Raw genomic sequence first — 17544 nt, 5'->3', positions numbered from 1 at the left:
GAAGCGCAACAGCCCTATCCACCGGGGGAATCGGTGTGTATCCGTGGACCGCTCCGCCGTCGAGGGTAGCGAGAGCGGATGAGCGAGTGGCTTTGCGAGAGGTGAAAGGCGCTCTCCACAGCGACGTCAGCTCATCATGCACTTCCGGGAAAAACGGGACTGGGGGGGCATGGTCGTGGGCGGCGCCCAGACCCCAGGAACCAGTCATCCAACCGCGATGGCTGTGGGGAGGACGGAGGGTTCCAGTCCAAGCCCACGCTGGCGGTGGCCCGGGAAAGCATGTCGGACATCTGAGCGTCAGCCTCAGCCTGGGGGTGCTGGCCCGAAGGCAGCAGCCCAGGGGAGTCATCCACGTCAGACGCCGCGCTCTCCAATGCAGCGGCGAGCTCATCCGCTTCGAGCTCTAGAGGATAGGCAGGCTGGCTGTGAGGTGAGCCGCTGTTGCCTCGAGCACGGACGGGAGTCAACGAGCGTGCTGGGGAACGGGTGGTCCGCGGGTCTCTGGTCCCAGACGGAGCCGCACCCGCTGCCGCCCCCAAATCGCCTCCAGCGCCACTCGCACCGTCCTCAATCCCGTGGGAAGAAGGAGCAGTGCGAGGGGCGGCTGGAGTGGCTTGTTCTTGGTTGAAAACAAGTCGCGACTGCAACGTTGTCATGGTCATGTTCTCGCAGTGAGAACATGAACCATCCACAAACGCAGCCTCGGTGTGATCGCTACCCAGACACACGAGACAACGCCTGTGGCCATCTGAAACGGAGAGCACTCTACCGCATCCAGGAACTACACAGCGACGGAACGGCATCTTTATAATGACGCGTCCTGAAAAGGACGTTCAACGCTCGCTGTGTTTGCTCTTTTAGAGGAAATTACTCTTTTAAATAAAATCACTCTTTTAAGAAACTCTTTCGAGTTTTTATCTGCGCTGTCGAAGCGCCCAGGAGCAACAATGCACAGCCGTGCACAGGATAGGAGAAAGCCGCTGTTATGCGCCGTCAAATCCAACAGCATGCAGATCTTCAGAGGAATACACAGGTGTGTGTAACTCGTAGCAGACAGCATACAAGACCATCGGCTCTGAAGAAAATTTCTGAATGAACTCTAGTATTTGCCTCGCCTTTGTACCTGTATGTCCGGGGCGGGTATGCAAATACTAGCTGCCAACTTCTCATTGGCTTTTTTTCATAGATCAGAGGTATATTCGGTGGCTCAAGAGAGACCCCGAGTGTTGCTTCTCCGACACAATGTGGAGAGAGCGACAGAAGGGGAACTACCATGCATGTTCAAAAACACAAGTTACTAATACATATGTTATATAATATATATATCTATATATATATATATATATATATATATATATATATATATATATATATATATATATATATATATGTATAACACCTTACCGTTATACAATTCATACAGAATAATGACTGTAAAGATATGTATATAAGTTCATCTTTTCAGAGAAAAAATTAATATTTATTTCAAAAATGAAACTCTATTTATTTTAGGCTTGACTTGAAACTCATCAGGACTCGATTGGCTTGCTTGAGGTGAGTCACTGACTTGACTTGACTTGACTTGTCTGCACTGCACTTGAGACTTGCTTGTGAATTGAACAGGTGTGATTTGCTCCCACCTCTGCTGTATACTAATTAAAGTTTTTTTATTACTTCTGCATTTTTTTATTCTTTTACTAAAATTACAGATATTTTTTACAGTGAATTGAATCGGCCACAAAGAATGTTGAACTTGGAATGAAAGGAAGAAGAATTTACTTGCAATTCAAAGAAATGAACCCTCCTATGGTATTGAAGAATGGCACCTCCCTTTGTTATTCGTGGTCAATTTTGACTGGAAGAGTTCAGTTATTTATCCCTTTTTTGATGATAATGATTCTATTTATTCTTCCCTGAAGTAAGAACAATAAAATTATGCACATTTTTAAAAAAATAAATAAATAAAAATAATTCAGATCCAACACTTCTATAATCTGAAACATTAGGAAAATATGAGAATGTGACATAAATTGGAGGCAGATTGTTACCAACTGGTGAACAAAATATAAATAACATGTCTTGAATACCATGTGATGCCAGTAACAGCCAGTAGATGACTGTAGATACATACTTAGACATATATATTTAGACATTATCTATTATCGAGACATTAAACTATTATTTGTCAAAGTTTAGTATTGTAAAGTTGATTTGAACTGTCATTTTTGCAGTTAATGTCATTATGCTGTTACAAAAAAACAAACATCTCAGTTACTTATGTAACCTCCGTTGTGTCGGTGAGTTGACACTAGGGGTCGCTCCTGCGGAGCCCAGACATCTCTGATCTTGAGAAAAGGCCAATGGAAATGGAATTTGCATGCCACTCCCCTGGACATACGGGCATAAAAGGAGTGACACTGCAAACACACATCAGGTATCGCACTGAGGAGCCGAGCCAAAGACCCGGCCATTTCAGCGGTTGGTTCAGTGTTGTGGCAGGAGGGACACAACGTCTCGTTCCTTCCATCAGGGAACGGAGGTTACATCAGTAACCAAGACCTTCCCTATCTGTCACTCACTCGACGTTGTGTCATGAGTTGACACTAGGGGTCCCAATGGCAAACGCCACAAGAGCTGAACCGAGTTACGCAGACTGGCGGTGCGAGACGGGCAGACCTCTGTGTGCATCGTAGCCAGCGCAGCAAGCCGCCGCATAACTACCCCCAACACACTGGCAGGCATGAAGCAGTCCCCTGCATCTAGGGGAACAGCTAACTGCTCAGAAGTATAAGGACTGGCTGGCCCAGCCGTGGCCTTCTCTCTATTGTTCTCCCCAAAAAAGAACGAAATCGTTCGGCTGGGGGCCAAATATATGGTCCAAGCTGGGGGGTGTCCCTCCAAAGAGGAGGACACCGCAGAGACCACATCCTGCCCCGAGAGGGGGGATTTTAGGTGGAATACAACACACAGTATTACCGTTTAGGAGTGGAAGCACATCGTGCAGAGCGACGTCGTGGTAGGTTCTACCAAACGGGGGAGGAGTTACTACAAACACAGCGACCAAGGACAGAGGGCCCTCTGCCCAAGGAAGACAAGTTTTACTGGCAGGGAAACCATTTTGCAGAATATATATCACACGTGGTTGCCTAGGGGACAACCAGCGCATGTGGAGCACTTACCTCAGTACGGGGGTCTGGGTGATGCCCATACTGGGGCGGCAGCGAGCCTCTCTGAAGACTCGAAGGCTGCTAGGCTAGGGAGGAAGAACGTCCAGGGTTCACACTTCTTGTGAACGCAAGTGGGGAAGAGCGCACATCTTCGCCTCAAGGGCGGGGAAAGGCGCTATACACAAGTGATACACCCAGCCAGCTGACCCGTACTTACCTGTTTGGGTAACCTCAGGGTACGAGACTGGCTCAACCCTGAGGTTATAGAACCTTGTAAAGGTGGTAGGTGTTTCCCAGTCCGTGGCTCTACATATGTCTGCTAGAGGGGTGCCGTGGGACAGCGCCCAAGAAGCCACAATACCCCTGGTAGGATGGGATCGTAGGCCAGCAGGGGGCGGCACGTGCTGGGCATGTTATGCCATAGTGATGGCACCGACGACCCAGTGGGCAATCCTCTGTTTAGAGACAGCGCTTCCCTTCCGCTGTCCACCGAAGCAGACAAAGTTCGCCGTGGGGGGCTGTCGCGAGGAGCATGAGGTCCGAGAACCAAATCCGGGAGGGCCAATAAGGGGCAACTAAGAGGACCTGCTCCCCGTCCTCCCTGACTTTGCACAACGTCTGTGCAAGTAGGCTCACTGGGGGAAGCGCATATTTGCGCAGCTCCAAAGGCCAGCTGTGTGCCAAGGTATCTGTGCTGAGGGGAGCCTCGGTCAGAGAGTACCATAGTGGGCAATGGGAGGATTCTGGTGAAGCGAACAGGTCTACTTGTGCTTGGCCGAATCGACTCCAGATCAGCTAGACCGCCTGAGGGTGGATCCTCCACTCTCTCCTGGGCGTAACCTGCATCCGCTGTGCTGTTGAGGTGGCCCTCATGAGTGGCTCACAGCGACTTGAGCCAGTGCTGACTCCAAAGGAGGAGACGGCGGACAAGTTGCGACATACGGCGAGGCGTAGGCCGCCTTGGCGGTTGGTATACATTACCATAGCTCCGTCCGGATCTGCCCGTCTCAGGGGCGCTTTGAAGCCTTCTTAGGGTTCTTGGCGGCTGGCCATGAGGCGGGTGGCCTCGCAGTCCTGCGGGTAGCTCCTCGCCGGGGCCGTCCCCGAGGGGCGGGCTGTGGCGGGGGTGGCGTTGGTGTTGTCACCGCAGGGGGACGCGCTGGGCGACTAGCAGACGGAGAGCAGGGTCTGTGTCTCCACCTGGGCAGGATGTGTTGTATGGCCTCCGTCTGCTTCCTCACCGTTGAGAACTGCCGAGTGAATTCTCCAACGGTGTTGCCAAACAGCCCAACCTGGGAGATGGGGGCGTCAAGGAAACGCACCTTGTCAGCCTCTCGCGACTTGTTGAGCCAGAGGTGGCGTTCCTGGACCACCAGGGTGGACATCGCCTGCCTGGCGTGACCTTCGTTGCCCGGAGGGCGAAGTCGGTCGCCGAGCACAGCTCCTGCATTAGTCCCGGGTCAGGACTACCCTTGTGTAGTTCTCTAAGTGCCTTGGCTTGGTGCACCTGCAGGAGTGCCATGGCATGCAAGGCGGAGGCGGCATGTCCAGCAGCGCTGTAGGCCTTAGCCATCAGGGACGACGTCAGCCTACAAGCCCTGAACGGGAGCCTCGGATGGTTCCGCCAGGTGGAAGCGTTTTGCGGGAATAAGTGCACCACTACTGCTTGGTCCACCTGGGGAATTGCCGCGTAGCCCCTTGCCGCCCTGCCGTAGAGGGTAGTGAGAGCAGAGGAGCTCACGGATCGCGTGTGGGCAGTGAAAGGTGCCTGCCACGAGCACGTGAGCTCTTCATGCACCTCCAGGAAGAAAGGAACAGGGGCGGAGCGTAGGCCGTGGCTCCCACTGAGGTCCCCATATCACCCCCGTGTGTGTGTGTTTGTGTATGTATGTGTGTGTGTGAGTGCGTGCGCGTGCGTCTGCGTCTGCGTGTGTGTGCATGCATGCATGCACGTGTGTGCGTCCGTGTGTGTGCGTGTGTGTGCATGCATGCGTGCGTGTGCGTGTGCGTGTGTGTGTGTGTGTGTGTGTCAGATTCCTGTCATCAGCTATAAAACAACAGATGACTTGTAATGCCAACAATGACCAAAACATTTGTCATCGTCTCACCACTTAGCATTGTGTCTGATTTATTTACTTTTTTTTTTTTTTTGGAGAAATGTAAAAAATATAAAAATATATTTTTATATGCTCTCTTTGTATGTGACAGATCCAAAAATAAATTGCTCTTTTTTAGTTTTTTCCCCATTCATTTTCAATAGCTGGTCAATTTTGACCACAAATATCAAAGGTGTTATTTTTATTTTTTTATTTATTATTTTATGACCACTTAGACTTGTCGAATCAAGCCCAATAATTTGTTTATTTTTTATATATTCAGATGGCCAATGGAGGAAACATCAAGTCTTGATAAAGGAAAAAAATTATTATTAAATGAGGAAAATGTATTTTTGGTCAAAAAGGGTTAAACACAACAGAGGACTTGCGTGACACAAATGTATGGTTTCATGTTGTTTGGAGACTTTGGGGGTGAATTACAAAAATCTAGAAAATGCAATGTTGTTCTCCATGCTCTATTAAAAAAAGAAAAAAAAGTTTTGAATCAGGACCCAGATTTCCCATAGAACATCAGTTTGCGACCTAACACAATACCAACACTGATTATAGAACAAAAGTATTAGCATTATCTGCACAGGGACAAAAATAGGTCAAATTATTACAATGACACAGTCAGCTATTCGTGAGCCTATCAGAACAGACCCACCAGGTGAGAAGAACCGCTCAACTCCTGTATCTAAACCCCTATACATTGTGTTTTTATGGGTAATTCATACAAAGAAACACATTAATATTAAAAACTACACTAACAGCAGACAATGTGACATGTACATTTGAGTGGGTGTGTGTGTGTGTGAAAGTCATGCGTGCATGTATGTTTGTGCTGCAGACGTGCACGTTTGTTTTTAACTTGGCTAAAAATCAGATGTAGCGTGTTAAGAAGCTTTTGCCTCCCCCTCCATCTCACACACTGTTTTGTGCCTGTGAGATATGCGTTGATGATGGTGACTCACTGTGTGTGTACTTATAAAGTGAGAGATGATGAGAGGATGTGTGTGTGTGGGAGAGAGCTGAAGGTGTTCTTGTGTGTGTCCACTGCGTGTGTGTCCACTGCGTGTGTGTGTGTGTGTGTGTGTGTGTGTGTGTGAGAGAGAGAGAGAGAGAGAGAGAGAGAGAGAGAGAGAGAGAGAGAGAGAGAGAGAGAGAGAGAGAGAGAGAGAGAGAGAGAGAGAGAGAGAGAGAGAGTGTTTATATGTGTTTAAGCATCCAGACACAGAGCCAGTATCTAACACAAAAGCTCAAATGTTGCGAGGCATATCTTCCACATTACACCCCATGGACTGGCTTAAAGTAACCTCTCTCTCACTCTCTTTACAGATGTTCCTCGGCCCTCCTCTGCAGACAGACCATCACTGTCGTTTACTGTAAGGAACTCCTCGTTCTTTTAATTCATTAGAATCACTCTTAAAGGAATGTGCCAGGTTCAATACAACTTGTAGTTGCGCAAAAATTAACATTTTGTCATTATTTACTGAACCTGATGTAATTTCAAACCCATATGCTGTTATGAGCAAACAATTTTTCAAGCTCCATTGTGTACTGTTTTCATGTAAAGTGTGTGGTGTGTTTTGTTCGGTGACCCCTGCAGGTATCACAAGAAGGTCAGGCCAGAGACGCTCTCCCATCTCTGACACGTGCAGCGGCTCGAAACAGAGCCATACAGAGAAAACGGGAGCAGATAGAAGAGGTAAATGTATCTGAAGGATCCATTTTCATGGTATAATGACACACCGTCACTTGGTTAGACTCGAAATATTTCGAGGTGATATTCGAAATAGAACACTATTAAATATATAGTCTGTATGTGTTGCATGCTTCAAAGTGAAGATGTGCCATGGTTGCACATTCTCCAAGCACGCGGACAGCAGTGACACAGTGTCACAGTGTTTCCTGCAGTTTCAGAGCGGTTCATAATCAGGCCGAATATTTATCCCAAGGGATCGCTGATGATCTGCTGCTGATGAAGTACTACTGTGTTTTTATCATTATACGTTGTAAATGATTATACGACTGCATATTTTTATTTGTGGGAGCTCTCTGATAGGTTCCGATGTATTTCGGGCTTGTTTATGTGTAAATATCCCGTATTATTATTAGTAGTTTGGTGGCACATCTGGGATGTCTCTCTTTTTCGACTCTTGTAGTCTCTAAATATGGGCCGCCCTGTAAAAGGAAAGACTAAGAAAATGTTTTACACATTCAGTAAATAAATGTTTAAAATGGCCTGTGATTAATCAGTGACCAGCTTTCTTCCAACACATTATCATATCAGCAAAATCCTATATCCATTGACCTCTAATTCATATGTACTGATATACTGGTACATTAAGCAGTTTTAATATGGAGTACATTTATGATCAAATATAATTCTTCCATTAACTAATTTTGTGAAAAACTGCAAGAGGCAAAAATGTAGAGTATTTTAAACATCTCGGTTACTGATGTAACCTCTGTTCCCTGATGGAGGGAACGAGACGCACAATGAGTTGACACTAGGGGTCACCCTTGGAAACCCAGACATCTCTGATCTGGACATTTTATTGTATTCACTGTAAATTTGTATTCCTTTATTATCTTAACTGTTAAAAGCCCTTCTAGGGACAGGTGTTGCGAATTAGCCACGGCTATAAACACTGTGATACAGGCATCGGATTGTTCTTTATGTAATAATCTATGTTTTTCTTTTTGTATCTGTCCCTATTCAAATAAACAACAAATAAATAAATATTTTGAGAAAAGGCCAATGGGAATTGGCGTGTGGGATTTGCATGCCACTCCCCCGGACATACGGGTATAAAAGGAGTGATGCAGCAAACCCACATTCAGGTTCCGCACCGAGGAACTGAGCCAAAGACACGGCCATTTCAGCGGTTGGTTCTGTGTTGTGGCAAGTGGGACACGACGTCTCGTTCCATCCATCAGGAACGGAGGTTACATCAGTAACCGAGACATTCCCTATCTGTCACTCGTTGTGTCGATGAGTTGACACTAGGGGTCTCAATGGCAAACGCCACATGAGCTGAACCGGGTTACGCAGACTGGCGGTACGAGATGGGCAGAACTCTGTGTGCCTCGTAGCCAGCACAGCAAACCGTTGTGTAGAGAGGCGCCTGTGGAGACCATCGCATCGAGGGCAGGTTTGTGCCACAGCTGGACGCACTGAAGCGGGGGGCCCTTTTTCGGGGCGCCGTGCCTGCCAAAGAGAGACAATACCCGGCAGAGAGGGTCCCATTGATGTCCCCATGTTGCCCCCCATGTGCTAACTGACCCAGTCTCATACCCGTAGGTAGAAGGACCGAGTCGGGGAGCCGATGAGGTGGTTTGCCCTCTTACGAAGGCGAGCCGCGATCGCAACATAGCCATGGTCATGTCCTTGCAAAGAGGACACGAACCTCCATGAATGCTGACTCCGTGTGGGTAGCACCCAGGCACGTAAGCCATCGATCGTGGCCGTCAGAAGTGGAGAGAAATCGACCGCAACCAGGAATTACACACAAACGAAAAGGCATCTTGAAAAAGACGCTTTTGTTTGTGCCATTCTTTTAGCGAAATATAAACGCTTTTATTGATTTAAATATATATATATATATGTTGCTCGACACAACTGTAGTGTGTGTGGGGGAGAACCGCTGTAATGCACCGTAGAACCAGCAGCTTTCGGCAGAGGAGAGATGAATGGAATGGCAGGAATAATTCAGCGCAGTGAAAGTGTCTGCTCGGTTCTGAAGAAGAAATCTGGATTTGCTGCGTCACTCCTTTTATACCCCTATGTCCGGGGGAGTAGCATGCAAATCCCACATGCCAATTCTCATTGGCCTTTTCTCAAAAGATCAGAGATGCCTGGGCTACCAAGAGTGACCCCTAGTGTCAACTCATCGACACAAGGTCGAGTGAGTGACAGATAGGGAACTTGCAGATACCGTTATGCTGATAAGCAGTGTTATGCCCTTTTTGAATGTGTGCTCCAGCCTGTTAAAGTAAAAAGAACCTGTGATACATGTTTTTATTTCTGGTATGGACATATGGTAATTCTATTTCTTCAGGTCTTGCATTTTAAAAACTACACAGCAACCCAGCACTGCACTCAGCAGAAACATAACTAGTGCTGTAGTATGCTATTTCGAATAACATAGTATGTGTTTTGATCCCTGCTGGTAAATTTGTGCCTTATTTGATTTACACAAGGTACCAAAGTTAAAACTGATTCTATTATACCATGTTTTTTCATTGCAATTATCGTAATTTATTTTACTTTCATGAAATCACACAGCACAGCTCATGAGCAGATGACTCGGATACATACAGAATGATAATATACCCCCTAACACACACACACACACACACACACACACACACACACACACACACACACACACACACAATCTCTATGGTTACCACAGACGAGGCACTAGGTGTTATTCTGAAGAGATCTTGTAATAGCAGCTCAAACACACACACACACACACACACACACACACACACACACACACACACACACGCACACAGTTACCTATAGTTAATACAGGCAAACAGCAGTAATGATTTATTCATAGATACATGCTTATTCAACACACATATACATAAATTGGGTAATCAGTGTAGAAATGCACAACATGAAGGATTATTTTATGATTTCTCTGATAGCAATATAGAACGTTTACATTGACTTGGATTGGCTTATGTAAGATAGTATGTAATACTTTTATGTAACAGTGACCAAACACAAATGAGGCAAATCCAAATTGAAGTAATCTACTCAACACACAGTATATGTGTGTTTATATATATATATATATATATATATATATATATATATATATATATATGGGATATAACAGACAGGCTGGTTTGAGTATTTCTGTAACTGCTTCTTCTTCTTTCTTAGCGTTTGCATTGCGTGCCCAGCCACAGAACAGCATCTTGTTCAGCCAGGTGTAGAGCCTCGAGTCCGCCATTGAAATAAATTAGCGGACACTCGTTGACAATGTGCTGCATGGTTTCTGGTTCCCCACAGTTGCAGTTCGGGTAGGTGGCTTGCCCCCACCGAACAAGGTTGATTGCACATCGACCCTGTCCCGTCTGGAATCAGTTCAGCGTTGACCAGTGTATTCGAGGAAGGTCGAAGCCAGGAGGACAGTCCGATGGCTCAGCTACGAGGGCGTGGTTCACAACATCAGTTACTGCCCACTCATCACTCCACGCCGAGTTAGCTGTCATATCCTCTGGCGGCGGGATCAACTAGACAGGTTTTCTCGTTGGCAGGCGGGCTGCTGGATGCAGTGTGATGTCCGTGTTGAGTGGCAATTTGTCATTCACTTGGACTTTAGTCAGCAGCCTGGCAGTGGCCTCCTGCCATCGGAGATGTGGTGGTGGTATGTTGCTGAGAACTGGCAGCCATGGTAGTGGTGTAGGATGTAGGGTTCCAGTGATTGTGCACATAGACATGTTTAACTGAATGTCAACTAGCTCGGTGTGGGATGATCTGGACCAGACCGGTGCACAATACTCTGCTGTTGAGTAATATAGAGCAAGTGCAGTGCTCTTGAGTGTCTATGCCCTTGCACCCCAGCTTGTGCCGGCCAGTTTGCGGAGTAGATTATTCCGAGAGCTGACTTTGGCTGCTGTCTTCTTCAGATGATTATGATATGTTAATGATCGGCCCATGGTAACTCCGAGGTACGTCGGATTTAGGTCATGTTTGATCTGCTGGCCCTTGAGGTAGATATTGAGCTCCCGTTTGGCCTGTGCATTGTGGAGGTGGAAGATACTGGATACCGACTTGTTTGCTCTGGGCTGCAGCCGCCACCTATTGAGGAAGTCCGCCATCAAGTCCATGTCCATGTTCAGCATGTTCTCAACCTTGTCAAATGTCCGATGTTGGGTCCCAAGGCAAATGTCATCTGCGTAGATGAATTTGCGGGACTGTGTTGCTGGAAGATCATTAATATAGATGTTAAAGAGACTTGGAGACAGGACAGACCCCTGCAGGATTCCGTTTGCTTGTTTCCTCCAAGATCTGTTTTTGTCTGCCAGGTGTACCCGGAAACGTCTATCATGGAGGAAGAGTTGTATGACCTCGACAGCAGCTGTAACTGCTGATCTCCTGGGATTTTCACACACAACAGTCTCTAGAATTTACTCAGAATGGTGCCAAAAACAAAATACATCCAGTGAGTGGCAGTTCTGTGGACGGAAATGCCTTGTTGATGAGAGAGGTCAACAGAGAATGGACAGATTGGTTCAAACTGACAAAGTCTCCAGTAACTCAGATAACCACTCTGTACAATTGTGGTGAAAAGAATAGCATCTCAGAATGCAAATTTGCTTGGAGAAACAAAATTCTCTGGTCTGATGAAATGAAGATTTAACTCTTTGGCCTCAATTCCAAGCATCATATCTGGAGGAAACCAGACACAACTCATCACTTGCGCAATATCATCCCAAAGGTGAAGCATGGTGGTGGTAACATCATCCTGTGGGGGACTGGTCAAGGTTGAGGGAAAGCTGAAAGCAGCAAAATACAGAGACATCCTTAAAGGAAACTGGGTCCAGAGCACTCAGGACTCAATGTGATTTTTTCAGTTTTGCTTTGTTATTATGGGATATGTAATGTAGATTGATGTGAAAAAAAATATATTTAAAGCATTTTAGTATAAGGCTGAAACATAACAAAATGTGAAGAAAATGAAGGGGTCTGAATATATATATATATATATATATATTGTAAATAAATACATTAGTGCTGTCAGTTGATAAAAATTTGTAATCACGATTAATCACACAATTGTTCATAGTTAATCACGATTAATCACAGATTTTGTAAGTGCTGAAATTTGACTCTATATACAGTATACTCACCAACTCAAGTAACATTAAACGTTTCTCAAAGTCTCAGTGGGAAACTGACTGTGACTGAATGTTGAAAAACTGATATTACAAACGTGGCAGTCACAGTAAAAGTAGCACTTACTGTATAATAAGAGGAAAACCATTCAAATAATTAATAAAACTTGCAGATTTTGACCTCTAAGACATTGATATGGTGTCCATCAAAGCTGCACGATTGACTAAAAGGAATCACAATTTGTCAGTGCACGTATAAAACACTTCCTGCGTTTTATAAACAAACAACTGAGTCAGAGATGTGTGAGCGTGAATTCCATTATATTAGCAATGCTGATAAAAATGGTTGGAAAATGTTTTCACTCACTCAGCTTGCTCTGTAATGTTATGTTGCTATGATTACAAATAGCCCATTTATATCCAACAGTGATTATAACTGACCGGGACTACCTATGTATTCAACGTTTTTAACTGCCAGCATTCGAGCCAATCAGAATTGAGTATTAGAACAGACCGTGGTATAATGGTATTTTCACACTGGATAAAACGTATTATGCTTACATCTTAACATATTTAATTTTTGTGACTACTTTTGAAAATGTGTGTAATTTATTTATTTATTTTTTAATTTTTAGGACTGTCCCTGTTTACTTCCATTGTAAAACAAAAAGCTGAAATTATTTTTGTGTTAATCAGCATGCCACAGACACTGTTGACTGAGCTTAATGGAACATTTTTTTAAAAAATTTTTTTGCATTGTGACATTATTTTCATGACAGTGAAGCACATTTTCCTCCAAAAATGATTCTCATTACTGTAATGCAAAAAAGAAAACAACAATAATAAAAGTGTACATTTTAATTTACATCATAGTATTTGTTGTACTACCTGTAAATGGGATACACTTAAATGTCATGAAAATAATGTCATAATACAAAAAATCTTGGATCCAAAACTTTGGCTTCATTTTTATGGAAGGTTGAATTTCCAACCACATTTAGACTACTGAAATTTTAGAGGCAAGTTTGCAAAGTGAAATATACTGAGCCATGTATTATTTGTTGAAATATAAAGATTAAAAAAAATTATATTTTGTAACTGAACTTTGGAAAGTGAATATTTATTATTGAATTTTTAATGCTGAAATTATGTGCAAAATGTTTTCGATTGAAATATTCACAGATTTATTATGCAACCATATGAAATTGCATCCTTTTCAGTAAGTGCAATTCAGTGTGCTTTTATCCAAAGACTTTTATGCAAAATACAATTTCTTAATTCTTTCTTTTCATGTTAGGGTGAAATGACCTGGACATGTTTTCTTGCACAGCAGCCCTCGGGGGTTTAGAACAGAGCTTGTGTGTGTGTGTGTGTGTGTGTGTGTATCGACCGGGTGAGAAACAGTCAGTTACAGTGTTTTTGTGTGAACGTGCTGAGTCTTAATGCGTCTTAATGTCACCCACGACGGGACACAGCAAGCATCTATCACACATTTCTTCGCTCAGCAGTGACGACTTCCACAATTCCTGTGTGGTAATTGAGCGAGTGTGTGTGTGTGTGTGTGTGTGTGTGTGTGTGAGGTTTCTTTTAGCCCACTTGAGATTAACACAGAAATGGAAACTCTTCACATAATTTTTTCTTTAAAGAGCACCCTTTACAACTGTTTGAAATTAGATGCAGCAGAATACCAAATCCTGCCAGACTAGGGAATGGGCAGTGGCACGCGAGTGACAGCAGTGACTGATCATGAAAACACATTCAATACTTGATTAGATCACCCGACACAGATCAATGTCCAGTATCAACTAAACATGCCAAAATGGGCCCTTCTTTTTGTCTTTTTTTACTGTGGCATTTTGAGCCGTTCCTGTACTGTATGGTGACTTTAAGTGTTGGCCAGAAACAGCATTCAACATTTTGAAAAGGATTGGAGGCTGTACACACGTTCTCATGTTCAGAAACAGCCAGACTGAGCACAGCTGAATGAAACACATGCCCACCTGAGCGGTGTGGTGATCATTAATGAAAACTAAAAGCTGAAAAATAAATTAATAATTGATTTTCATTAACTCATCAGTTTCAGCCTTTGTACTGTTCAACAAAGGATTGCAACAAATCAATGCGTGGACATTTTGTCACGAGCAGCAAAAGCTGTATGACTGCTTGTTTGTCCTGTCTCTTGACTGATTCAGGGACGATTTAGTCATCTCCTCATGCAAATGTCCTTTATTTCACACCGCCCATACCAGCATCATGGTTTAGCATGTGGGACGGAAGCAGTGTAAAGCTGTCAATCATGGTCACGTGTAGTTTTCAGAAAATCTGACAACTGCACTTGTAGTATGGTGTGCCAGTAAATTAATATTCCAGGTTCAATACAATTTAAGCTTATATAACAACATTTTGATTCAATTTAATATTTCATTTACAGTTTTCATTAAAGGGGTCATGACATGGCTCACTATTCTGATTAGCTCTCTGTTCTTGACTGACCTGTCATTTCACTGCTCACCACTACTGGGCGGGGCTACAGAAGTGATAAGGTAAAGTAGGCGTTGATGTGTTGTTGTGGAGGCGGTCAGTGTGACATCACAAAACAAGTCATTTTGGAAGCTTGATTTCAGTTCAGGAGGAAGTTTTGAGTTCTGAAACTTACAATGGGTTTTTATAGTGCAATGAAATCTCCTATGTCAAAAGATCAAGGAAAATTGAATTCCTCATATCATCACCCCTTAAGCAGATGCTGAAGGGAATTGCAAGTGAAGAATAACACAACACAACAGCAACTTGATTGTTAAAATTTGCCAAGACAAACTTTGATGTTGGCTTGACAGTCCTGTCTTAAAAGTTTAAAAAGCTTGAGAGCCCTACAGTTGGGAGAGTCAGATACAATTAGGTCATAGATAGATAGTCAGAAAGTCAGACAGACAGACAAAAAGTGCAGTTGCTAAGGTCATCTGAGTGGTTGCTATGTGTCGCAAGGGTTTTCTTCTTTGTTTTAAGGTATTGATAGGGTGATCTGGCTATTTGCTAAGGTATTTCAGGTGTTTCTAGGTTGTTTTTGCTTGTTGCAATGTGTTTTTAGGGTGTTTGCTTAGGAGTTGCTAAGTGGTTGCCAGTACATTTCTAAGTGGTTGCTAGGGTGTTCTGAGTGGTCATTAGGCTTTGCTAGGTGGTATCATGGCAACAATATAAAGTGTCAATCAATAGATATTTTGCTATATTGCGATATGTAAATATCCATGTGCGTTTCATGTGTATATATCAGTGGGCAGGGCTTCAAGTGAGACTGAGAGATGTGAAGAGAATGGACAGGGTATTTCAGGCATTGACAATTTCATAACCTTCAAATTCAATGCGCTTCATAATCGCTAAATTTGCTTCTCATCTGACACGTGCATCTGTGTTTCTCTGGAATGCTGCGGGCTTTCCCATATCAAACAGCAAGACAACCCAATGTTGACTGGCCAATGTTTGCCATCAGATATTCTTATATTCTCTATAGAGATGACTTAAATCATTAAGTGTCTATTTTCATTGGATATTTATTTACTTATGTATTATTTTCTTTGTTGCATCACTAATGTTGTATCCTTCCTCATTTTGTGAGTCGCTTTGCATAAAAGCTTCTGCCAAATGAATAAATGTAAATGTGAATGTAACCCGTGATGCCATGCAGACATTCCTGCCTTATCAAACTTGCAGCATTCTTCAAAGACAGGATACAGTTGGTGTTGGTATGAAAACAGGATCTTCAGAATAATGTATCTTGTACTATCTGTTTTATAAAATTTTCAAAATGGCATATCGGATGAAACTAGAGACTCATCTTTTGACACAAACAAGTTTCAATGAAAAAACTAAATGAGCTTTCTTACCAGATGTAAGACAAACCCCACTTTGATCAGAGCCATATTGTTTTGTCACATCACTCGGTGCATCAAAGGTTTAACCCTTTACTGACAGCCATGAATGTTCTGAACTGAGATCAGTTTATGAAATTCAAAATTAAATTAAATTAATATAGCGAAGACAAAACATAATGTACATGCATGTGGACACAGGGTCACAATAATGGTCACTCGGTAGCAGCAATAATTTAAAGGGGTCATGAAATTACCAAATCTAATTTACCTTGATCTGTTGACATATAAGAGTCCATCTACCAATGCGAATCAAATAATTTATAGTAACCAAGCTGCAAAAAAACCTCATCCTCTACATCAACTGGCGGCTGTGGCTCAGTTGGTAGAGCAGGTCGGCCACTAATCACAGGGTTGGTGGTTAGAATCCCGGCCCACACGACTCCACATGCCGAAGTGTCCTTGCTCCCAATGGCAGGCTAGCGCCTTGCATGGCAGTTCTGCCGTCATTGGTGTGTGAATGTGTGTGTACATGTGTGAATGAGTTACAGTGTAAAGTGCTTTGAATACCGTTAAGGTTAAAAAGGCGCTATATATGTGCAGACCGTTTACCATCCACGTCTTTGTGACATCACACAGGAGCTCAATAATGCATTACTGCCTCTACAGCAAGACATCAATGCCTACTTTTAAATCATCACACCCTTGGCTGCCCACTGGTGCTCAGTCAGCTTTAGAGAAGAGCGTATTCCTCCATAACAAAGGGGAATTACACAGGACACCTTCTTGTTCCCATCTAGACAGCTTTGAAAAAAATCTATATAAACATGCCCAACATTGACTATAATCATGTGTCAACCGCCGCTTTTAAAGATGCTGTGTGAAGATATAACTTTTAAAAGGAGACCCCATTCTGTCCTGGGTGCATTTTTGCTCCCATCTGCACTATTTTTAATTGTTGGTTTATGTAAACGTACTAGATGGACGTCTTTGACCATTCTGATGTGTTTCCGGAGATGTGTGACCCTTTTAAGAGCTGAAAAAATTTAACATCTAAAAACACACCTAGTTCTGCTCCATTCAGCTGCTGCCGCTGGCTTGGAGAACCGCTTCCCGTCATGTGTGTAAACAGACATGGATGGTTTGAGATGTCATGGCTGTGAAGACCAGCATCTCTGCTTTGACCTCTGTGGAAGCATCCCAACATTAGGGAAAGATGGCTGAATTTTAAAAAAGCTCCTGATTGCGCCACTGCAGCACTTTCACCATTGATTGTGTTATGTGGGTTCAGCACATTTTAGCATGATTGCTTGTGAACCAAACACAACATGATATGACGGTTTTGCAAAGGAACTATTTTTAAAAGATTAAGGCCAGTTAAAAACACGACTGGAACCGGCCACAAATAGTTTGATGGATTTTAAGGATTACTGTGCAGATGGACTTGTGAATTGCATATGCAAGATCACATGGGAAGTCAACATTTTTCTACCATATGTTCAAGTGACCTGACATTGACCCCATTCTTTGGCATCTCCCGTCACACATTTTGAC

At 43.7% G+C, this 17544-nt stretch overlaps 1 protein-coding gene across 1 annotated transcript in view; it reads left to right on the top strand.

Annotated features, from left to right (window-relative positions):
• Positions 1–17544, top strand: part of LOC127630681 (periphilin-1-like) — a 60065-nt gene that overhangs the window by 39563 nt on the left and 2958 nt on the right. Inside the window, exons 4-5 of the mRNA XM_052108332.1 lie at positions 6602–6648; positions 6873–6971. Coding sequence (XP_051964292.1) covers positions 6602–6648; positions 6873–6971 — 146 coding nt within the window. The remainder of the gene's footprint in view (positions 1–6601; positions 6649–6872; positions 6972–17544) is intronic.

The sequence above is a fragment of the Xyrauchen texanus genome, chromosome 37, assembly GCF_025860055.1.
Source record: "Xyrauchen texanus isolate HMW12.3.18 chromosome 37, RBS_HiC_50CHRs, whole genome shotgun sequence".
In the NCBI taxonomy this organism is placed as follows: Eukaryota; Metazoa; Chordata; class Actinopteri; order Cypriniformes; family Catostomidae; genus Xyrauchen; species Xyrauchen texanus.
This window is presented reverse-complemented; position numbering and strand designations above follow the sequence as displayed.